Source organism: Zingiber officinale, chromosome 1A, assembly GCF_018446385.1.
Source record: "Zingiber officinale cultivar Zhangliang chromosome 1A, Zo_v1.1, whole genome shotgun sequence".
NCBI classification, from domain to species: Eukaryota; Viridiplantae; Streptophyta; class Magnoliopsida; order Zingiberales; family Zingiberaceae; genus Zingiber; species Zingiber officinale.
In genome coordinates this window covers 126,723,654-126,748,190 of record NC_055987.1, presented here as the reverse complement: position 1 = coordinate 126,748,190, position 24,537 = coordinate 126,723,654, and the positions used below count along the sequence as shown (strand labels likewise).

The following is a 24,537-nucleotide window of genomic DNA, read 5'->3' as shown; positions in this document are numbered from 1 at the left end:
CTCCGGTAAGATGCTATGTAAGGATTGCTAGCAGTATGTTACCTTGCGTCTTTGGCCAAGCATGACTTCTGCTCGGCCCTTACTTACTGGTCAATCGAGCGCCGGAACCCCGGCTCCTGTCGGGGCACCTTTTGCCATCGATTATTCATCGGTCGGCCGGCCGGGAGGTCGGCTCATCCTTCTCTGGTCGGCCGCCCGGTCTGCCCCTCTCCGGTCAGCCACCTAGCCTTTTGACTTCCACGTGGCGTTGACCCCTCAAAATGGGGATCCCCTGTTCTATCCGTCGGATCACTTGCCTACCCCTCAAGTCTAGTCGAAGGAGGCGAAGTCCGATTGACTGGACTGCCGATCTGACTGATTAACGGCCGTTACACTAGACCGTTCGGCCGGGCATAGAGATGCTCATCCGGTCGGCGGTGCCTTGCTCGTGCCTTGTATTCCCTTGAAATCTCTACCAGATCCTTTCCTTTACTGCCAATCACGTGCGCTGCGCACGGTAAGGGGTGTTCATTAAATGTGACCCGTATCCTGCTGACACGTGGAGATCCTGCTTTTGGCAGCGTATGACGGTGGCATCACCTCCGATGGGACATCCGCCGTTTGAAACGAACGGCCGGATGATGGCCTCGTTTTTTACGACCTGAATCGGGCGGTGGAGGCTGCTCTCGGGCGGCGATATAAAGCCCGCGATTCCTTTTTCGCCGCATTGTTGCTTCATCCTCCTCCAGCGCCCCTCTGCTCTCTTTCTTCTCCGGCGACCTCGCTCCTCAACTCTTCGGCAACCCCCAGGCCCCAGTCGATCATCCCTTTTGCTCGTAAGACCCTTTTCCTCGCTCCCTACGTTTTCTTCTTTCTGTTAATCCTTTCATTCAGTCGGTTTCCCTTCATTCCTTGTTCGAACCTTCCCTTTTGGTCCCGCATTCTTGTCTTTCGACCATGACTAGCACCTCGCAATCGACCGGCGGTGCTCCTGGTCTATGGTACTCGACCATGGAGAGCCGGTTTGACGAGGAGGATGCGCTGCGTCTCATTCAGACTTACGACATCCCTTCCGACCACCACATAGTATTAGCGCACCGGTCAATCGGCCCCATGAACCGCCGTCCGGCACCGTTCACTTCTTCCGAGACCAATTTTTGGTCGGGCTACGCTTTCCACCCCATAAGTTTTTCGTGCAAGTCTGTAATTACTTCCGCATCCCGCTCGGCCAGATAGTTCCGAATTCCATAAGGCTGCTAAGCGGGGTGATAATTCTATTCAAGCTGAACGGCATTCCCCTAGACCCCAAAGTTTTCCACTACTTCTACTACCCCAAACAAGCCGAGTGGGGTACTTTTGTTTTCCAATCTAGAATAGGTTTCGTCCTTTTTGATAACATGCCGAGCTCCAACAAACATTGGAAGGAGCACTTTTTTTACTTTCGTTTCCCCGAGCCACCGACCTTCCGTATCAAATGGCAGACGGCGATGCCAGCGCAACCAGAGCTCGGCAAATTTAGAGGCGATGCGGCCTATCTTCATGCAGCCGATCGGCTGGTCGGCCAGAGCTATCACATCGACAAACTGCTCCTTCCGGGAGTAATGTATATATTCGGCTTGTCTTCTACCCCAGCCGATCTGCCCTGCAGCATGAGTAAGTTCCCTTATCTTCCCGTTTGTTTTGTTCTAACTGATTTATTTTTTGTTTATGCAGCTGAAGTCATGTGGCACGCCAAGGCTACCGAGCGGCTGAAACTGCGAGCTGCCGAGATCGAGGCGGCAAAGAATAGGGAGGTCGTCGAGCGGGGCTCGGCTTCAGCTGAGCTGGCCGGCGAAGAAGATGAGGGGACTCAGGGTGCCCTCGAAGCCTTAGACGCTCCTGCCTCTCACGACGAGGTCGCGGGCGACATAGAACCCTCTGCTCAAGTCGAGGTAGAGGGTCATTCGGCCGACGACGTTCCTCTGGCCACTCGGAAGCGCAAACAGCCGGACGCAACCTCTCAACCAACTCCATCTGATGAACCGCAATCCGAGCGGGGCGATGAAGCTCCGGTGTTATCCGGGACGGTCTCTATAGAGAGTACCCCTACGCCACTCAGCTCTCCAAGGGCTACCTCTGAGGTGCCGCCCTCCAGTCCTCCCCGAACCCTGCGGCGTCTCAAGCGATTGGGCGACCGTCCTTCTTCCTCCACTGGTGAGCCGTCCGGTAAGGCCGCTGCTTCGAAGGATGATCCGAGCGGCCCAAAACTGATAAAAACCGTCCTGCGCCTCCCGTCTGAAGAATACATGGCGGCCGCTGATCGGCCGGTGGTCCCCAAACAACAAATCACACTCACGGGTCCCCTCGCCAAAGCTTGGGAGGATGCTCGTCTCCGAATCGCCATGATGACTCCTGGTCAGCTCGGCGACAGCAATCTACAACAGGCGACCGGGGTATGTTGCTTTGCTTTGTTGGTTATTTTGGATCGAGCTTCTAACTTGCTCATATCCGTTCGCAGAACTGGGTGGAGCAGATTGCCATCAGCAATCGCCTAGCCGAACTGGAGGACGAGCTGAAGAAGCTCAAGGCCGCGGGGGACAGCAGACAATCGACGACCGCTCTGGAGAAGGCCAAAAGGTTGTTGGAAGCCGAACGGGGTAAATCCTCTGGCTTGACGAGCGAAGTGGCCCGCCTAGAAGCCTTGGTCAAGCAGCGGGACAAGGAAGTAAAGACCGTGACCACCCGGAAGCTTAAAGCCATCGAGGACATGGACCGAATGAAGGTGGAGAATCGGGGACTAGAGCAGCACGTTAAGGAGCTGGACGCCTCGTTGACTGTCGAACGGGAAGGCCGCTCCGCCGACCAGGCTAAAGCAGAGGAGGCTTTGAAGGACCTTCAAGATGCCCTTGACGCTTCCAAGGTTACTCTCAAAGAGTATCAAGATGGGGAGCCAGGCCGGGCGGCGGAAGCGTGCAAAGCATACGTCCGCTCGGATGAATTTGGCGAAAAGTTCGGCGACAAGCTGTCCTTAACTTTTGAAGAGGCGATCAAAGTAGCTGTGGACTATATGAAGACCAAGGGCCACATACCCGCCGAGCTGTCCGTCCCTCCCGAAGATCTAGCGACCATGATGGGCTCCATCCCCGACTCTCTTTTTAATTTCGATGACTGAATGAGAGTCTGTTAAGTTTCTTTTAAGTATCTACGCTCTTCTGTACGCTTGCCGCTCGGGGCAGATGTTTATAAATTTTGTCTGTCCGTCGCTTGGCTTGAATGGATTTTTTTCTTTTGTTATTCGTTTGCTTGACCAGCGTCCAATCTCTAACTTTCGTCTTGGTCATAATTTTTCCGCGTCAAAGTACATTTGGCAAAGGAGCCGCCCGGCCATACGATGGCTTCATTCTCGCTATCACAGCCGACCCGATCACCGTTCGACCCTTTCAACCAAGGACCACGCATAGAGCCATTCGTCCAACGGCCTTACCGGCTCCGGTTGCCCATCTTTTAACATCGAATTTTATCATCGGAACTCGACTACCTTCCGGTCGGAAGGTTTATAGACGCCGATCCGTCTCTCGATTTTTAACGTCGGAGCTCGACGGTCTTCCGCTCGGAGGGTTTATAGACGCCGGCTCGTCTCTAGATATTTAACGTCGGAGTTCGACGGTCTTCCGCTCGGGAGTTTATAGACGCCGGCCCGTCTCTCGATTTTTAACGTCGGAGCTCGACGGTCTTCCGCTCAGAGGGTTTATAGACGTCGGCTCGTCTCTCGATATTTAACGTCGGAGCTCGATGGTCTTTCGCTCGGAGGGTTTATAGACGCCGGCTCGTCTCTCGATATTTAACGTCGGAGCTCGACGGTCTTCCGCCCGGGGGTTTATAGACGTCAGCCCGTCTCTCGATTTTTAACGTCAGAGTTCGACGGTCTTCCGCTCGGAGGGTTTATAGACGCCGGCTCGTCTCTCGATATTTAATGTCGGAGCTCGACGGCCTTATAGGCTAACTTTAACACAGCCGCTCGGCGGACACATTAGCCATCCTTTAATTTATTTCTGCTTCCTGCATTACGAGGACATGGGCGACTAGAATATACACAAAAAAGAGTTACATCAGTGCACCTTTCACCCAGCTCGATAAGACTGGAGATGATTCGCGCTCCAAGGTCGGTCCAACTGCCGTCCGTCTTCATCCTCCAAATAGTAAGCGCCCGAGCGGAGCTTTTCGATGATTTTGAAAGGACCCACCCATGGAGCTTCTAGCTTGCCGACGTCGCCGACCGACTTCACTTTCTTCCAGACAAGATCACCGACCTGGAATGATCTTGGGATTACGCGACGGTTGTAATTCTGCTTCATTCTTTGACGGTACGCCATCAGCCGGACGGATGCCTTGGCTCTCTCTTCTTCGACCAAATCCAGCTCCATGTTCCTCCGCTCGACGTTGTTGTCATCATAATTCTGGATCCGAGCGGACTCGACGCCAACTTCGACAGGAATAACTGCTTCGCCGCCATACACCAGATGGAAGGGCGTGACTCCAGTTCCTTCCTTCAGGGTCGTTCGGATGGCCCATAAGACACCGGGCACCTCATCCACCCAGCTTCCTCCCATATGGTCGAGCCGAGCGCGCAAAATACGAAGAATTTCCCGATTGGCTACTTCGGCTTGACCATTGCTTTGGGGATATGCCACGGACGTGAAATGTTGCTCGATGCCATAGCTTTTGCACCAATCTTCGAGCAACTTTCCTGTGAATTGCCGTCCATTATCGGAGATAAGTCGACGGGGGATGCCGAACCGACAGATGATGTTCTGCCAAATAAATTTCTTGACCATCTGCTCGGTGATCTTGGCTAACGACTCGGCCTCCACCCACTTGGAAAAATAATCAACCGCCACCAATAAAAATTTCCGCTATCAGGTCGCCATAGGAAACAGACCCACAGTATCCATTCCCCATTGGTCGAACGGACAAGACACAGTAGCGGCCTTCATTTCTTTTATCGGACGGTGGGAGATATTATGATACCTTTGACAAGAAAGGCATGTCGCGACGGTCCGAGCGGCGTCTACTTGTAAAGTTGGCCAAAAGTATCCGGCCAGCAGTATTTTTTTAGCTAGTGATCGCCCGCCCGGATGTCCACCGCACGACCCTTGATGCACTTCTTGGAGGATGTATGCTGCATCTTCTGAACTCACGCATTTCAGAAGCGGGCGGGAGAAAGCCTTCTTGTATAGTTGATCTCCGATTAGCGTGAACCGACCGGCTCACCTCCTTAGCAGTTGAGCTTCATCCCGATCGGACGGTGTAGCACCCGAGCGGAGGAACTCCATGATGGGTGTCCGCCAGTCGCTCGGAAACGAGAGGTCCTCCATACGGTCGACGTGCGCCACTAACAACACCTGTTCAATCGGCTGCTGAATGGCGACCGGCGTTATCGAGCTCGCGAGTTTGGCTAATTCATCGGCCGCTTGATTTTCCGCTCTGGGTATCTTCTGGATAATGACCTCTTTAAAATTGGCTTTAAGCTTCTCAAAGGCTTCAACGTAGAGCTTGAGCCGAGTGTTGTTAATTTCAAATGTGTCAAAGAGCTGCTGCGAGGCCAACTGCGAATCCGAATAAAGCGTTACTCGACCGGCGCCAACATGCCGAGCTGCCTGCAAGCCGACTATGAGGGCTTCATACTCTGCTTCATTGTTTGTGGCTTTATAATCCAGCCGGATGGATAAGTGCATCTTTTCTTCTTGAGGGGAGAGCAACAGTATTCCAATCCCGCTTCCGAGCCGAGTGGATGATCCGTCCACAAATATTTTCCACATATCTTCCGGCTCTGAATTCTGCACCTCAGTCACAAAATCTGCCAATGACTGCGCTTTGATTGCCGAGCGGGGCTGGTACTGGATGTCAAATTCACTTAACTCCGTCGTCCATTTGATGAGCCGCCCGGACGCTTCTGGATTTAGTAATACACGCCCGAGCGGGCTATTGGTTTTGACAATGATGGTATGCGCCAGGAAGTATGAACGAAGGCGCCGAGCGGCGAGGACCAGAGCGAAAGCCAGCTTCTCGAGCTTAAAATATGACTAAGAAAATACACAGGCTCTTCTACGCTCGCCCTCACCAGTGCCGAGCCGATTGCGTGTTCGGTTGAAGACAAGTAGATATAAAGCGGCTCACCCGCAGCCGGCTTGGCTAATACCGGGAGAGAGTTCAGATATGCCTTCAAATCCTCGAATGCCCGATCGCATTCTTCGTCCCAGTGAAACTTAGTGGCCTTGCGCAAGATTTTGAAAAAAGGAAGGCTCTGGTTGGCAGTTTTGGATATGAATCTGGACAAGGCAGTTATCCGACCGGTCAAACGCTGCACTTCCCTCGTATTTCGCGGAGGCGGCATGTCTTGTAGAGCTTTCACCTTGCTGGGATTTGCTTCGATACCCCGCTCGGTCACTATGTAACCTAAGAAACGCCCTCCTTTTGCTCCGAACAGGCACTTCTGAGGATTTAGCTTGACTCCATATTTCCGCAGCGTTCGGAAGGTTTCCTCCATGTCTTTGAAGAGATCGGCCGCTCGGACGGACTTGATCAGAATGTCGTCCACATAAACTTCCAGATTCCGCCCGATCTGCTCCTTGAACACTTTGTTCATCAACCGTTGATAAGTGGCTCCCGCGTTCTTCAATCCGAACGGCATCACATTATAGCAGTAGGTGCCGTCGGCCGTCACGAAGCTAACTTTTTCTTGATCTTGCCGGGCGAGCGGCACTTGATGATATCCCTGATAGGCGTCGAGCATGCATATCAACTCGCAGCCGGCCGTAGAATCCACCAGCTGATCGATTCGGGGCAAGGGGTAAAAGTCCTTTGGGCACGCCTTATTAAGGTCCCGGAAATCGATACACACTCTCCACTTGTTGCCGTGCTTGGAGACTAGCACCACGTTCGCCAGCCAGCTCGGGAACTGGACCTCGCGTATATGGTCGGCCTCCAAGAGTTTCTCCACCTCCGCTCGGATGATGGCATTCTGCTCGGCGCTGAAGTCCCTTTTTCTCTGCTTTACTGGCCGAGCGTCCGGTCGGATGTGGAGCTCATGCTGCATTATACTTGGTGAAATTCCGGGCAGCTCATGCGTTGACTAGACGAAGACATCATGGTTTCTCCGGAGGCATTGGATCACGTCCTCTTTCTGATTCGCCTCCAGGTCGGACGCGATGAATGTCGTGGCCTCCGATTGGGTCGGGTGTATCTGCACTTCCTTTTTTTCTTCATAAACTAAAGAGGGAGGCTTTTTAGCTATAGCATTCACCTCGATCCGTGGAGACTTCCGAGCGGAATTTGCTTTTGCTCGGACCATTTCAACGTAACATCACCGAGCTTCCAGTTGATCTCCCCGTACTTCTCCCACTTTGTCTTCGACGGGGAACTTGATCTTCTGGTGGAAAGTAGAGACGGCCGCCCGGAACTCGCTGAGCGCCGGTCGTCCCAAAATGACGTTGTATGATGAGGGAGAGTCCACTACCACGAAGTTTGCTGTCCGCGTCCTCCTGAGCGGCTCTTCTCCCAGTGAGATAGCCAGCCGTATTTATCCGACCGGCTGGACTTTATTGCCCGTGAACCCGTAGAGGGGGGTTGTCATGGGCAACAGCTCGGCTCGGTCAATTTGTAGTTGATCGAACGCTTTTTTGAATATGATGTTGACCGAGCTTCCTGTGTCAATAAAAACGTGGTGAATAGTGTAGTTGGCTATTACCGCTTTGATGAGCAGAGCATCGTCGTGGGGCACTTCAACTCCTTCCAAGTCCCCGGGCCCGAAACTGATTTCGGGTCCGCTCGCCCGTTCTCGACTGCAACTGACTGCATGGATCTGGAGCTGCCGGACGCTCGCCTTTTTTGCTCGGTTAGAATCTCCTCCGGTCGGCCCACCTGCTATGATGTTGATCTCGCCCCGGGAAGTGTTGTTCCTATTCTCTTCCTCCTGGGCGGACGGTCTAGGCCGCTCCCTAGACATCCGGAGATTCTCCCGCCTCGGAGAGCGATGCCGCTCGGGAGTTTGTTGTTGTCGTCTGTCGGCTGCCGTCCGCTCGGCTTCACTAAGCTTCGGTCGTCTGTCGGCTGATGGCGACCGCCGACCGCCACCTCTGGGAACGGGGTGGGCGATTAATGGAAGACTACGACAATCCCTGGTGTTATGTGTGTCCGTCCGGTGGAAGGAGCAGAACATCGGGGTCCATCTCTTCTTTGGCCTGGGCCGCGCGGCAGCTACCTCTTGCTTCGGCCCTTGGTCCTCTGGGTGGCTGATGAGCAGCGTGCGGCTTCGGTTCGGCAGGAGGAGCCCGCTCGGCTGGAGCTTCTTTTTTCCGGGCCGCTTGCGCTTCTTCCACGTTGATGTATTCGTTGGCCCGGTGGAGCATGTGGTCGTAGTCTCGGGCTGGCTTCCGAATGAGTGACCGGAAGAAATCCCCATCCACGAGGCCTTGTGTGAAGGCATTCATCATGGTCTCCAAGGTGGCCGTTGGAATGTCCATGGCTACTCTGTTGAACCGCTGGATGTAAGCTCGGAGTGATTCGCGGGCTTCCTGTTTGATGGCAAACAGACTTACGCTGGTTTTTTGATAGCACCGACTGCTTGCAAAATGATGGAGGAAGGCCGTTCGGAAGTCCTTGAAGCTTGTGATGGATCCATCCGGTAGCCTCCGAAACCATCGTTGAGCCGATCCGGAAAGGGTGGTGAAGAAAACTCGACACTTCACCCCATCTGTGTATTGATGCAGAGTTGCAGTGTTATCGAATTTACCTAAATGATCATCCAAGTCGCTGGTTCCATTGTACTCGCCGATCGTCGGAGGCACATAGTGCTTGGGCAGAGGGTCTCTTAGAATAGCCTTTAAAAATTGGCGGTTGATCCGCTCGGGTGATGCGTCCACTCGGGGGGCTTTTCCTTTTCTGCTATCTCGTCTTGGCATTTCATCCGAAGATGATCCTCGATCTCGATTAGTTGCTGCGGCTTCAGGGGTGCGGAATAGAGCTCGATGGAATGGAACCGTGGCCGGTGGGGCTTCCGCTCGGCCACCTGAGGCCGATGTGGCTTGCTGCTCAGGCCGCTCGGCTAGTGCCTTCTGTTTTTGCTCCACAAGCTTGGCGGCCCTCAACTCGGTCAGAGCATCAAGTTCTTCCGTGGAAAGCGTCACCGTGTGCTGTCGTCCAGCCTCGTCCATTGCTTCCATTCGGATGCAGGAGCGTTCCCACAGACGGCGCCAAATTGATCGTGTCCGAATGCTGAATCAACGGACGCTGGACACGTGGCGCTCTCCGGTTGCGGACGTGGGTCGTCGACTAGTTGCACGAACCTCCGTCGAACCTGCACAGAAGTCAGGCCGGGAAGGGGTTCCTGGCGGCGACCCTCCGACGCTCAAGTCAGGCAAGCTAGCAGTGAAAAAAGTGGCTCCAAAGTTGCTTAACGCGTACCTCCGGCGAAGTATAAGGCTCTTTATATAGAGCGGTGAAAGAGCTCACGCACATCTATCGAGGTGCATACGTGTCCACAGCCCCTACCTCGGTATGTGTCTGTCAGAAAGCTTACCTGACGCCATACTGCTACAGTCCACGCACGTCTTCGATGGGACAACAGAACACCTCGTTGTCAGACTTGGAGTATGGCCTAGCCATAGGACTTGACAGCTGTCATAAGATATTCTTGTCCTTCTCTACCTACCACAGGCCGGGGCGTCCGTCCGGCCGGCTGGACGGGGAGTCCGTCCGGCCGACCCTCATCTTACGCGCCGGCCGGACGGCATTCACATCACGTCCGACCCTCCGTATGAATCGGTATGCTGGGGAAACCTCCGGTAAGATGCTATGTAAGGATTGCTAGCAGTATGTTACCTTGCGTCTTTGGCCAAGCATGACTTCTGCTCGGCCCTTACTTACTGGTCAATCGAGCACCGGAACCCCGGCTCCTGTCGGGGCGCCTTTTGCCATCGATTATTCATCGGTCGGCCGGCCGGGAGGTCGGCTCATCCTTCTCCGGTCGGCCGCCCGGTCTGCCCCTCTCCAGTTAGCCACCTGGCCTTTTGACTTCCACGTGGCGTTGACCCCTCAAAATGGAGATCTCTGTTCTATCCGTCGGATCAACCTGCATTCGCTTTTTCTAGCTAGCGAGTTCCCCTTCGAACTTCGGAGGGTAGATGCTTGGTCTGGCCATTATTGTGTTGCTTTGTTCGGCGGTTAGTCCTCCTGAAGTGTCTTGGCTCTGATACCACTTGTTAGATCGCGGCGGTCGACTAGAAGGAGGGTTGAATAGCTTGAAAAATAATAACAATAAACCCTTCTTGACTTTTCTTAAACTAAGACTAGCAAAATATAAAAGCAGTAAATTAATACAGAAAAGAAGAGGCACACAGGGATTTACTTGGTTACAACCGGGGAGGTTGTTAATCCAAGGAAGATGTCGTACTAGTATCTCCTTCAGACGGAGAAGCCTCTTACAATGATGAAAGCGCAAAAAAAAAAGAAGCTAAACTCTAAAAGAAGCACACAAGTGTTGGAATTACAATTCTTGAGTTGTTGTGAAGCTTCTGGACCAAGGTTGTATTTATAGCCTTGGTCGGGGCGCCCTGAAGTGTTCCGGGCGCCCTGGGGGATAAAACTTTATCCCCAATGTATAGATCTCGGTTTGACCGAGACCTGGATAAACTTTCGGTCCGGACGCCCGGAAGGGTTTCGGGCGCCCCGGACTAGTCCGGGCACCCCGGGCAATTCCGGGCGCCCTGGGCAGTTCCGGGCGCCTCGATTGGGAAACTCAACCTTGTTGACTTTTTCAACCCGAGTCTTCTGCTCCGGCTCCGTTCGCCTTAGTCCGAGTCTTCCGCTCGCTTGGGTGATCTCTGCCATCCGGAATAGGGCTCACCCGAACCCAACTTCCGGTTTTCTCGAGCAGGCTTCCGCTCCAACTTCTCGTCCCTCGGAATTATCGCGTGCTTCCTTCTAGTCAACCAGCGTACTCGTATTCGTTCCTCGGTCGCACCCCGTGCCGACCTTCTCGCTAGCTGCGTCTCTTGCTCCCCGAGCAGTCTTTCGCTCCGGCTTCTCATCCCTTGGAACCATCGCACGCTTCCTTCTCGTCCGTCGATGTACTCTTCTGCAGCGCCTTGTCCCTCGGACACACCGCGTGCCGTCCTTCTTGCTAACTGCGTCTTCCGCTCGACTACCTGTGCTCCTAAGCTCCTGCATACTTAGACACAAGGTTAAAAACCGACGTGACCTGACTTAACTTGTTGATCACACCAAAATAACCTTGGGGTTCCAACAGTTGTAACCAAATAAAAGTTGTGAGCCTCTTCTTTTAGCTTATTTCTTTATTTCAATTTATGCAAGTGTTATTTTAAAAGTCCGAAAAGGGTATTTGTTTTTATATTGTGCAGAGTTATTCAACCCTCCTTCTAGTCGGCCCAACGATCCCAACACTTCCTTCAAGATGTACTCAACATCTTTCGACCCGACGCATTTGAGTAGGGATCTGGAGAAGGCTCTTTTATACAACTGATCTCCGACAAGGGTGAATCGTCCGACTCTCTTTTTCAGTAGACGGACTTCCTCATGATCGCCCGGTGTGACTCTTGATCGGAGGAACTCTATCAGTGTCACCCTCCAGTCACTCGAGAGGGTTATCCCTTCTGTCCTATCGATATGCACCACTAATATGACTTGCTCAATCGGATGCTTTATGGCGATCGACGTCAAAGAGCTAGCTAATCTTGACAACTCATCTGCTGCTTGGTTCTCAGATCGGGAGATCTTATGTATGATGACCTCCTTAAAGTTGGCATTCAGCTTCTCAAAGGCTTCTGCGTAGAGCTTGAGTCGGACATTGTTTATCTCGAACATCCCTGAGAGTTGCTGAGCAGCCAACTAAGAGTCAGAATGGATGAGGACTTCTGCTCCCACATAACAGGCCGCCTGTAAGCCGACTATCAATGCTTCATACTCAGCTTCTTTATTGGTGGCTCTGTAGTCCAGTCGTATGGACAGGTGTGTACGGTCTTCCTGTGGTGAGCTTAACATTATGCCAATCTCGCTACCTTGTCGAGTGGACAAACCATCCATATATATCTTCTAGGTTGCCTCTTGCTCGACATTCTGGACCTCTGTGACGAAATTAGCCAAGTCTTGGGCCTTGATTGTCGTTCGAGGTTGATATTCTATGTCAAATTCACTTAGCTCGGTCGTCTATTTGATTAGCCTCCCAGATGCCTCAGGGTTGAGAAGGACCCGTCCCAAGGCGTTGTTAGTCAGCATTATGATTGAGTGTGCTAGAAAGTATGGACGAAGCCTCCGAGCGACGAGTATCAATGCATAAACTAATTTTTCCAGATCGGTGTAGCGAGACTCTGCATCCTTCAATATATGGCTTAAAAAGTATACAAGTTGTTGTTCCTGGCCATTCTGCCTTACTAAAGTCGATCCGACCGTGTGTTTCCTGGATGATAGATAGATCTAGAGCAGCTCACCAACTATCGGCTTGGCTAATACAAGTAAGGAATTAAGATACTCCTTGAGCTCTTTTAATGCCCGATCACACTTGACGTCCTACTCGAATTTTGTATCTCGGCGAAGCACCTTAAAGAATGGCAAGCTCTGGTCGGATGACCTGGATATGAATCTGGATAGTGTTGTGATCTGACCAATCAACCATTGGGCTTCCTTCAAGCTCCGGAGCGGTGACATGTCTTGTAGCGCCTTAACCTTGCTTGGATTGGCTTCGATGCCCCACTCGATGATGATGTAACCCAGGAAACGACCACTCTTCACGCCAAACAGACATTTATTCGGGTTCAATTTTATCCCGTAAGCTCTCAGAGTTTGGCATGTCTTTTCAATATCTACGCATAGGTCAATAGCACAGAGAGATTTTATCAATATGTCGTCCACAGAGACCTCCATGTTATGACCGATCTGCCTTCATAACACCTTGTTCATGAGTCACTGGTAAGTGGCGCCCACGTTCTTGAGTCCGAACGGCATGACGTTGTAGCAGAACATTCCGTCGACAGTGATAAAGCTGACTTTCTCCTGGTCTTCTCGGGCGAGCGACACTTGATGATAGCCCTAATAAGCATCAAGCATGCAAATCAGCACACTGCCCCTAGTAGAGTCCACCATTTGGTCTATCTGAGACAGTGGATAGAAATCCTTTGGGCATGCCTTATTCAGGTCACGGAAGTCGATGCAGACCCGCTATTTATTTCCTAGCTTGGAGACTAACACTACGTTAGCGAGCCATCTCGGCAATTGGACTTCTCTTATATGGCCGGTCTCCAGCAGTTTTTCTATTTCCGCCCGGATGATCAAGTTTTGCTCTGTGCTGAAATCTCTTTTCCTTTGCTTTACGGGTTGAGCATCCGGTCAGACTGAAGCTCATGTTGGGCGACTCTCGGTGAGATTCCAGGAAGCTTGTGTATCGTCCATATGAACACATCGTGATTTTGTCTGAGGTAGGTGACCAACTCTGCCTTCCTCTCCTCCTCCGAGTCGGCAGCGATAAAAGTGGTTGTTTTTGTCCGGCTTGGGTGGATCTGGACTTCTTTCTTTTCTTCGTATACCAATGTAGGAGATTTTTCAGTGATTGCATTTACCTCCAAGCATGGATTCTTCCGAGCGTTCTTAGCTTCCGACTCGACCATTTTGACGTAGCATCACCGAGCGGCAAGCTAGTCGCTTTTGACCTCTCCCACCCGGTTGTCCACCGGATTTGATCTTTTGGCAGTATGTAGACACCACTACTCGGAATTCGTTGAGGGTCGGTCGACCCACGATGACGTTGTAGGCCGACGGTGCATCCACCATGATAAAGTTTGAGGTCCTAGTTCTCCTCAGCGACTCTTCTCCGAGCGAGATGGCTAGCCTAGCCTGTCCGAGCGGTAATACCTCATTGTATATGAAATCATAGAGCGAGGTTATCATAGGCAGCAACTCGCTTCGATCGATTTGCAATTGATCGAATGCATTCTTGAACATGATGTTCACCGAACTCCTTGTGTCAACAAAAGTTTGGTGAATAGTATAATTAGCAATTATCGCTCGTATAATCATCGCTTCGTTGTGAGGAATCTCCACTCCCTCTAAATCTCTGGGACCGAAGCTTATCTCGGGCCCTTCGGCCCTCTCCCTGCTACACTCCAAGGCGTGGATTTCCAGCCGACGAGCGTGCGCTTTCCTGGCTCTGTTGGAGTTGTCGTCGGTCTGCCCCCGGTGATCATGCATATTTCTCCTCGGGCAGCATTGCTTCTGTTTTCTTTTACAGAGCTGAGGGTCTATTCTACTCGGTGGGGAGTCGAGAGGGACCCACGTTATCCCTCCGCTGGTGTTGTGGATCGAGTCGTTCGAGCGCCCTTCTTTCGTCCTCCCACCGCCTCATGGATATGTGTCTATGGCATCGATCAAGCGATGGAGATCAGCGGCGGTATCCTCCCAGCACCGGTCGACTAACGATTGGTGTCAGATCATAGCAGTCACGCATGTTGTGTGTCGCCGATTGATGAAAAGAGTAAAACATAGGCGTTCATACCTTGCCTTTTGCAGCCTTGTGACGAACGGAGGCCACATGCTGCACGGCATGTGTCTTGACCTTTTGGTGTGGTCGCGCTCCCTCTGCCCTTTCCCTTTGGGTGGTTGGTGGTTGCTCGACGGTCGACTCTCGGACGTCGCCGAGGGTTCGATCGATGTTTCCTTTTTCCTTGCCGCTTGGGCTTCTTCCACATTTATATATTCAGTGACCTTCTTGAGCAGGTGGTCGAAGTCCCTGGACAGCTTCCTGATGAGTGACCGGAAGAACTCTCCTTCGGCGAGCCCCTGGGTGAAGACATTCATCAGCATCTCGGAAGAGACCGATAGAATATCCATGGCTACTTGGTTAAAACACCTGATGTATGCTCTGAGCACTTCATTGGACCCCTGCTTTAGGGCAAAGAGGTTGCTAGCAAAATGGTGTAGGAATGCAGCTCGAAAGTCCTTGAAGTTGCGTATCGATCCATCCAGCAAGCTTCTGAACCAGCGCTATGCCGATCCGAAGAGCATAGTGAGAAAGACTCGGCACTTTACCCCATCTGTGTACTGGTGCAATGTGGCTGCGTTATCAAACTTATCTAGATGATCATCTGGATTAGTCGCTCCGTTATATTCCCCGGTCGCCAGTGGGGTATAGTGCCTAGGCAGAGGACCACTCAAGATTTCCTGAGAGAACTGCAGATTGATTTGTTCGGGTGAAGCGTAGCTTCCGAGCGCCTTGCCTTTTCATGCATCCTAAACGGGAGCATCATCTGAAAATGATCCTCATTCCTGGTTCGCTTGGACTATTTCTGAGGGGGATTGAAATAAGGCACGATGGAAGGGAATGGGTGCGGGTGGCGCTTCCCTCTGTGTGCCGGTTGGCGTCCTATTCTGCCCCCATATGAAAACTTGTTCCGCTTGGTCTTCTAGCCCCGCTCGTCTTTCGGCTGCAGATGTCGCAGGCTGTGGTGCTTATCAATCGGTTAACGCCTGTTGTTGCTGCTGCTCGACCATCTTCGCCGCACGAGCTTGCACAAACATGTCAAGCTCCTCCTTTTTTAGCGTCACGGTAGTGAGTCATCCAACGTCCTTCATCTTCTCAACTTGGATGCAAGTTAAGTTCCCACAGACTGCGCCAATATAATCCTGTCCGAAAGTCAATGAGATGGAAAGCTGGGGATGTGGATGTCCCGCTGACCGCTCATAGACTTGACTCCGCCCTGTAAGACAGATAATGTCAGTGCCGAACCAGGGAAGGAGTCCCTGACGTTGACCCTCCGATGCTCAAGTTAGTCACCGACGATGATGTAGAAGGCAGAGCAACAAATATGAAGACTATAGCATAAATAGTGTATATCGCGTACCTCCGCCGATGCTTAGACCTCCCTTTATATAAAGTTCCTATAGCACGCGCATGCTTCCCTAGGAGAACACGCTTCTTGAAGTTTTTCCTAAAAATACTTGTCAATAAAGTGTCCATGATACAATACCTTAACAAGTCGAGCATATCTATGATGTGATAGTGGAAACTTCTGTCGTATGATCTTCCTGTCGACTATGCTTGGTGTCAATGGCACTAACTCCCAAATGGATATTGAGGTATAATAGAGTGGGTCTGTTGTTGGGTCGAGCGGGTTAACCGCTCAGCTGGAACTTCACTACACCTGTGTCGCGTCCGCTCGGCCGGAGTTCCGCTGAGTTTATGCCGAGTCATGTTGCCTGGTCAAGCGGGATAGTTGATCAGCCAAGATTCTGCATATCATCTCCTCATCCTGGCGTCTAACAACACTCCATTGAGCGTCGGTCGTTTGACACCTCCCCGAGTCAAAGATTGGGTCGGACTGGAGCCTTCTCCTCCCAGTCGAGGGCATGATCGCCCGACCGACCAATGCGATTAGATCTGTTTGGCCATACGATATCTGAACGTTGACCGTCTTGACTCTGACCTCCATCGTGGCAACCGACCCCTACCGGGTGGGCCTCTCCTTATCGTCGCATCATAATATATGTAAGAAATTTGAGAATAAGTAAAATAATTTGATAATTTAATAAAGTAAAATTGTTCCCCCTTAATTTTTTTTTAAAAAAACTTATTTATGTTTTGACTTAACATTTAACCTTTCTTTTCCACTTTGACATATATTAAAAAGAATACTAAGTAGAGAAAAAAGTTACTAAATTGTAAAGATAGTACTTAATTTTGAAAAGCTAACTTTTAATCTTATTTCAAAAAGAAATTAACTTTAAGATCCCTCGAAAAGTGTCACTTAACTTTCTTTTGAAAAACTTAGTTTTTCTGCTTTTCTTTTCCCCTTTTAAAAAAATTTAGCTAAATATTTAGTTTTGAAAAGAACCTTTTACTTAGCTTTAAAAGAATTTTCTTGAAGAATACTTAACTAAAAAGAATCTCTTTAAAAAATATTTTAACTAAATACTTAACTTTAGTTATATTTTTAAACAGATACTTAGCTTTATGGAAAATATGTATTTTATCCTTTTGAAAAACTACTTTTCGAAGATACTTAATGTAACTCCTATTACTCAGAATTTATTTTTCTTAGAAGATTTCTTTAAAAAGGTAGTTAGCTTTAGTCATACTTTTGAAAAAAATACTTAGCTTTATGAAAAAAAAATACTTAAGTTTTTGCATAATTTAGTCTTTAAAAAAAATTGACATAAATTAAAAAAAAAAATACTTAGATTTTGCCAATACTGAAAATACTTAAATTTTAACCTTTTTTTTCTTCCCTCCTTAATTAATGTCTTAAAAAAAAAAATCTTAAAGTAAAGTGTTTAAATTTGAGGGGCCCTAGAGTCCAATAGATTAATTTTTTTAAAAAAATAATCATCTATTTTCTTGATTTTCATCTCACTTTTTCTAAGTTATCAAACATGTTAAGCTTATGAGTTTGTGTGAGATGTAGTTAAGTTAATCTTAATTTTGAAGTTGATTTTAAGTTTGAGAATATTATCTCTAAATTTAAAAAAATATTTAAGTTTAAAATTTAAAATATTTAAGTTTGGATTTTGAAACATACTTAAGTTTGAATTTATAAAAAAATATTTAAGTTAGTTTTGAAATTTAATTTAAATTTTAACTTAAGGTTGGGTTAAGTTTGATTAGATTAAATTTGAATTTTGAAAAATATTTAAGTTTGAATAATTTAAATTTGAGTTTAAAAAATAATTAAGATTTTAAAATTCATTAAGATTTTAAAAATAATCAAGATTTTGAAATTAAGTAAGATTTTGAAATTAATTAAAATTTAAAATTTTATTAAGATTTGAAAATTAATTAAGATTTTGAAATTAATTAAAATTTTAAAAATAATTTTTATTTTGAATTTAAAAGTTTTAAAAATAATTTTATTTTTGAAAATAATTAAGTTTTTGAAAATAACTATTAATTATGTTTTTGAATTTTAATTAAGTTTAAAAAATAACTATGTTTTTGAAAATAATTAATAATTATGTTTTTGAATTTTAATTATAAAATTGGAGGATCTAGTCAAGGTCTCAACTTACGTTTTCTAAATGGATTTAAGTTGGATCGACGCTTACAGTTCCCTTAACCAGGAACACGTTCTCATTAGATCTCTCTTCCAGTTGCTTACCTCCATTTACCAATTGCAGTCGCTTGACTTTATCTTTGACTCACCAGGTCTTCCTGCCAGTTGTCAAGTCCCACGAACCCAATTAGACTTCGGCCGATTGTCAGGTCCCGTGGACCCAATCGGACTTCTCGCTAGATATCGGGCCCCGTGGACCTATCTGGATTTCACACCAGCAATCGGGTCCCGCGGACCTAGTTGGACTTCAGTCTGGTGTCAGGTCCTTCAAACCCATCAACTCCTGCATACTTAGTAAAGCAATTATACCACAAATCACTCTAACTTTAAACCACTTGTCATTAATTAAAACCTAAGTTAGATCATTAGTGCAAATTACACTAACACTATTGTCACATCTACACGCTCCCTTAGAGCATCCACAATCCACTCCTATTATAACACCCACCACCTTATCAAAAAGCATGAGGTTCACTGTCACATACTTATTATAACAATATATCTTTTTTATCCACATTTCTTTTAACATTAACACTCATTATTTATGGGTCCCACTATCCACTCAATTATCTTAAAATTATATCATATTAAATAAATATGTTTTAAATATATTTTAAAATATTTAAATTATTATTATTATTTTTAATAATAATCTTACTTTTTAAAAAAAATAATTTTAAAATCAAATTATTACCATTTAAAAAAAAAAAGAAAAAAAAAGATGGGGGAGGGATGAACGACGTTCATCCCTCTAAATGTCCCCCTCTCTCTCTTGTGAGTGAGCATTATAATGCTCATTCACAATGGAGAAGGGTACTAAATAAGCATTATAATATCCATTTAACACTCCTATTGTGGGTGCCCTTAGAGCATCCACAGTCATGGGAGCTTTTGAACAGCTCCTTCGTTGGCCACATTCATGCCACGCCAAAAATAAAAAAATCATACATATCTTTCCATTTTCAAAAAACCTCTCAACTCCTTCATGTCCCACAATTTTCTATTATATATATTTCTCATCTCTCCTTCCTATTTTATATTATATATAATTAAATATTTATAAAATTTAAACCCATAAATTACTAATATGGAATAACATTAATAATTAAAAAATATATAAACATTACATTACATTAAATACAAAGACATAAATTATAATAATATATAAAAATAAACTTAAACACATCTACACTAGGTCACATCTCTATTAAATTTTCAATCATTTTCTCATGTATATGAAATTGTTCTAGTGTTATATCACTAACATCTTTCATAAGAATTTCAAAATCCTTATGAAAAATCTCGACTTCCCGCAAAGTCATTTTTTATATTTGATATTTTTTAATATCTTATCATTGTTTGTCGATGTCTTGTTTCATTCTGTTGTCCTCTCTAACTTTGGATTTGCTCTTTCTCTTCATTGCCTTTTGCCCTATCGGATGAATGCGGACTTTAGAATCGTCCACATCAACACTAATATCTAATTTTGATGTTGAAGTGTTCCCCCGATTCGGATGTCCTTATCTTCTTGCTAGAGTAATGAGCAACTAATTGTGAGTATATTTTTCTTCTGTATTTGAATAATTCAAAAAATTTGTAAAAGAATTATTAAAATTTTCATCTATCTCGGATACAAATGGAGAATGAAGGAAAGAGAGAATAAATAGAGTGGAGAGAATGACAAAATGAATGGAAAAATGAAATATTGAAGATGTATTTATAGATTTTTTAAATTAAAAAAATTAAATTTTTACCGTTGAATAATGCTAAAAATTAGCAAGTGTTCAACAGCATATTTTTTTTAAATAAATATTTTAAAAATCATTTTAATAAAAAAATTTTAAAAAAAATAAGGAGCGACTTCATAAATATGAAGTTGTGCCTTTAAGAAAATGAAGGAGCTCCCACCCACTATGGGAGGGAGTTCGCTTCGTGTTGCCACATTCACAATGGGAACTCTAAAGGAGCTCCCATTGTGGTTGTCGTTATGGTCTTTTGGGAAGGAGGTGAGGGAAAGATAACTTTTACCTTTGTTTGGAAAGAAGGTGAGGGAAAAAGATGAGGGGAGAGAAGGGAAACTTTTACTCTCCCTTACCTCTCAAATGACCTATTTCTTTATGCCCAAAAACGGGATATAAGTTACCCTCCCTTACTTTTGTTGCCCTCCCTCCTTTTTTTATTAATGAACCTCCCCACATCCCATCCAAATAGAAGGTTTAAGTGCAAGGGGGAGTGCAGCATATCAATGCTCTAAGATGCACTTTTTTTTTTTTTTTTGCCCCAAAATTTTTATTTTTATTATCATTTTTGTTCAAATGCATGTTGGCTCGAAGGGTACCCTGTTGGTCAAATGCATGTTGGCTCGAAGGGTACCCTGTTGGTACGTTGAGCTAGAGAACTAGTATCAAATCCCAAACATATGATTCAAGGCGGCAATAAGCAAACTTGTTCAAGGAATTCTCTTCACGACATAAACAGAATCATCGTCGGAAGAAACACACAAACTAAGGAAACTTGTTCAAGGAATTCTTCACGACATAAACAGAATATCGTCGGAAGAAACACACAAACTGAGAGACAGTAATCAAAACGAGGACAACATTGATTTAATTGTTCCAGCATTGGCTAAAAGTTAGAGACAAGATGAGTCATTTTGAACGGCTTGCGAAATACCTCACGCAGTGGCATGAACGGTGAAGTCATTCCTTCGTCCAGACACACATTTTCCCCGCCGGCCAACCCTGATAGATGAGAACAACCATAACCACAGTCATTGACAAATTTGGGAAATATGGCTACTCGTCGAAAGTTAAACTAACAAAGAACACTGGCATTTCAGTCACTAACGAAGGGGAGCAAATATAAAGAGTCCATTCAAGGGCAAAAAGATTCTTCACTTTAAAAACAGTTGCAAGGATCAACTTATCTTAACCCAACATCATCTACAAGCCCTCGATATTACTGACTCTCAAACTTGAGGTGATATCAAAGTATAAGCAGCTGTAAAATATTTTCAAAACAAGAAAGCAGTAAAGAATGTAGCAAGTCCTTTACGATATTAGGTTGCTTGCTCGGGCAAGGTGTGGAACGGTAGGAAATTATAATGCGTTGGACAATATTCTAACAAAGATTTAACATGGAACAGCAACCAGACCAACCAGAAATCACATTCTCACCTTTCTTTATTTTCTGTTGGTAAGTTATAACAGTATGAAACTTTTCAAGTAGATATAGAGGTTGAAATCATATCTGCTAGTCCACCACTCATTCTCTCAGCCTTCGCGCCACGTTCACCTGACGATTCATGAATCACAGATAACTCAGAATAAGTATTTATGTTGAACGAAGAATAATTCAAAGATAACGGAGTTGTAAATGACAAAATATATGGAAAATCAAAAAACAACTGAGGAATTAGGAAAGAAAAATAAGCATCATCAGCGAGAATGTAGTAGTCTTTTTCTTAAAACATTGCTGTTGTACCTGTACGAACTCTTATTACATCTGAAACAGGTATCACTGCAAAAGATAAAAACCTTGTTACTTAGTTGCCGACAGATATAACAACTCTAGTCACATTAAACAATCATAACTTCATATGACACAATTTGGTGCAAATTTATTCGCTTAGCGGGATGAAGGAAAGAGACTTATTGCATGAAAAATGAAAAGCTGAATACCAGTTCGAGTCTAACGGTAGAAATGATGTTGAGGGAAGTAATAATTAAATTATCTGAAGAATCCCTAGGAACTCACGTTTCTCAAATAGAGAAACAAACATAAGAAAGCAACATATTTTCACACACCCTTCTACTTAATTAATTCTATGTTTACTTCCACTAATTCCTGAGATAAGAAATTCTCATTGAGTAATAATTATCACAAATTGATTTTTCTCAGTTTGCTAACTGGAGCATGCCGCCTTGTAAACAGAGAAGAGTATATTCTAGTAAATGGTAGTTAAAATCCAATCTTACTGAAAATTTTTCCATCGCCAATTTCTCCTGTTCTTGCTTCCTTGATTATTTTGTCGATTACAGCTTCCACCTATGGAGTAAAATGAATTAATGTAAAACAAAAGTTAGACACATCACTGATTGTCTGTTCTCTTCTCAAGGAACAAGCACATAATAAGATAGGATAGCCTAAAAACACTAATTTGTGTGGTTTGGCACAACAAGGATGAGAAAATTGAACAGAATGCCTAAGACATCAATCAATAGCAGACCTATGATATTCGTCTAGGGAGGGGTGATCTAAACGGTAGATTTTCCATCTCAAATTTAAAGGGTGCAATATGAATGACTTTATCCTTGGAAATAGAAAAATAGTATATCTAACCTACATCTTTACCTGATCTCTGCATACCACTACCTCCATCTTGATTTTTGCTATGAACTTGTCTTCTGAAAACTCAGATCCTGAAAACACAAATCAAAGATTTTTATTGCTTTGAAGTGGGATATCCAAAAAAAAGAGGTATTATTAAGGTTTCGCATGAGTAAGTGCATGGATAAAAAATGAAGTTATAAGAAGATATCTACATTCAATGGAAAGCACCTCTAGTGGAATAACCAAAGCCTTATCAAATAGTAAAAGCGTCTATGATGAAGAGATAAATAGCAAGTTTGAATGTAGAAGCAATTACCTAAGAGGAAAGTTAATCATGGAAATAAAGGTCTCTTCTACATTTCAAGTTACATGCTCATACAATTTCTTCCAAGTTTCATTATCAATATCTAATATCCATAACTTCTAAGCAAGGAAAAGAAAAGTCAATGGTCCAATATACCTAAATGGCTATATTTGATATAGCGAAAAGTAAAGCCTTACAAATCAGCCGATAATTTCCCCAACATTAAACAATTATGTAATACGATATTGGACATGTCAAGATTTAAACAATTATGGCAGCATTCACCGTGGCGAGGAGGGAGAGCGGGTTGAAATGTTATATGCTTAAACAACCAAGACTAGTCAAACCATGGAAAAAAAAAGAAAAAAATAGGACTATGTTTATTTATTCATTACACAGTTGATATATGTAGAAATGAAAAATTAATGGATCGAATTGCAAGTTAATCCCTCGTTGTGCTTACTTGGATGGAGACAAGAGAGAAGAGAACAAAAAAATGAAACCAAATGGCCGATTATATCTTCTTTTCTATTGCAAAATAAAAGGTGCAAAGACAAATACAATCTTGTTTTTCATCATACTGCTGAATGTATGATTGCAAAGCATTTTCCTTTTCTCATGATAGACACATATTAGAAATTAGAAGTCTAACTTAACTCTTGAAGGGAAGTAGTCAATAGCAGTTCTAAGAATTTTATGTTTGAACAAATCAGCAAGATTTTCTTTCCTGGTGACCAACTACACTATCATATTGTAAATAAGATGATTGGGAATAATTCTTCATTGACTGTGTTTAAAATAATCATACATGATACACTATCTTATGGAGATTGCAACGGAAATATATTTGTAAAGTTATAACCAAAGGTTAAGGCATCATAATTCATAACCAAAGGCAAGAAGTAAAATATACTCATTTATTCCAAGATTCTAACTGCATAAACAAAGGGGATGAACCAAAAGAATGCCTCCCACGTTGACATATTGAACAGCCAAAAAGCATGAGCATACCTCCGTCCCTCTCTGTTGAGCCACCTTGTGATCCAAAACCTCGAACGTCCGAAATTGTAACCCCCCGAATGCCCATTTGCAGCAAACCCTAGATCATAAACACACAGGCTTGATTTACGTAGGACAAAAGCCCCTAGTTCCGGTGAAACTAGGAGATCGGCACTTTTGCCATTATATATCACTGCAACTACAACAGGAGTCATTGTTATCTCACCGACGATACATGGGGAACTCGCCACGGCCTGGACTCCAATTTAACGATCAAAGGAATCAAAAAATTTTTGACAGAAAACAAAAGGCTAATGAGACTAAATTCGATGTCTCATCAGAAACAGAAAGATAATTCTTTTGACAAGAAACCATAAGGAAAGGTTCACCTTAGGATTGCTTCGATTTTGTAAAATTCTGCCTGCGGAATATACTCTGCTGCAAGCACTCAAAGAAAAGATGCAACTTTTGTCATTGTGAAAAAGAAAAAATTTGATATTTTTATTTTTACCTGCGCCTGGGGAGCTCTGGGCTTTAATCTTCGGGATAACCGAATGAAATCTATTACTCCTAAACGTAGCGCGCAGCGGCGAAGCCTTCGAAGTGGAAATGGGATTCCTGCGGTTAGGAACCAACACAAAGGAGTCCGCCCCATCTGTTTTCTGGGGGTTGAGAAGTGCCGATCTTGCACGCGAGGGAACGATCGCCATTACCGCCGCTGCCGAAGACGCCATTTTTGGATCCAAAGATCTCTCTCGTTTCTGGGCGATGAAGCTTATTAATCGATAGCAATACGACCAATTTGGTACTTTGTGGAAATTCCAAGTATATATT

At 45.5% G+C, this 24,537-nt stretch overlaps 1 protein-coding gene across 2 annotated transcripts; it reads right to left on the bottom strand.

The window, feature by feature from the left end:
* Positions 1 to 20,573: 20,573 nt before the first annotated feature.
* On the bottom strand, positions 20,574 to 24,533 carry LOC122031639 (nitrogen regulatory protein P-II homolog). Of its 2 annotated transcripts, none has more exons than XM_042590733.1 (9): positions 24,215 to 24,533; positions 24,093 to 24,141; positions 23,930 to 23,957; positions 23,716 to 23,803; positions 22,422 to 22,489; positions 22,046 to 22,115; positions 21,552 to 21,587; positions 21,245 to 21,362; positions 20,574 to 20,809 (listed from the first exon to the last, which is right to left on the bottom strand). In XM_042590733.1, exons 1-8 carry the CDS (start codon positions 24,435 to 24,437, stop codon positions 21,289 to 21,291), a joined length of 636 nt encoding a protein of 211 aa, XP_042446667.1. In that variant the 5' UTR covers positions 24,438 to 24,533; the 3' UTR covers positions 20,574 to 20,809; positions 21,245 to 21,288. The 2 variants fall into 2 exon arrangements, with proteins under 2 accessions (XP_042446667.1, XP_042446675.1); XM_042590741.1 differs by having other exon boundaries at positions 24,093 to 24,138.
* Between the last annotated feature and the right edge of the window lie 4 nt (positions 24,534 to 24,537).

Excerpts from the sequence above, each read along its gene's own strand:
- LOC122031639 (XM_042590733.1), bottom strand. The coding sequence starts at position 24,437 with ATGGCGTCTTCGGCAGCGGCGGTAATGGCGATCGTTCCCTCGCGTGCA. Across the intron at positions 24,142-24,214 it reads CCAGAGCTCCCCAGGCGCAG|CAGAGTATATTCCGCAGGCA; the intron begins GTAAAAATAAAA and ends GAGTGCTTGCAG. Across the intron at positions 22,490-23,715 it reads CTCAACAGAGAGGGACGGAG|GATCTGAGTTTTCAGAAGAC; the intron begins GTATGCTCATGC and ends TTGTGTTTTCAG.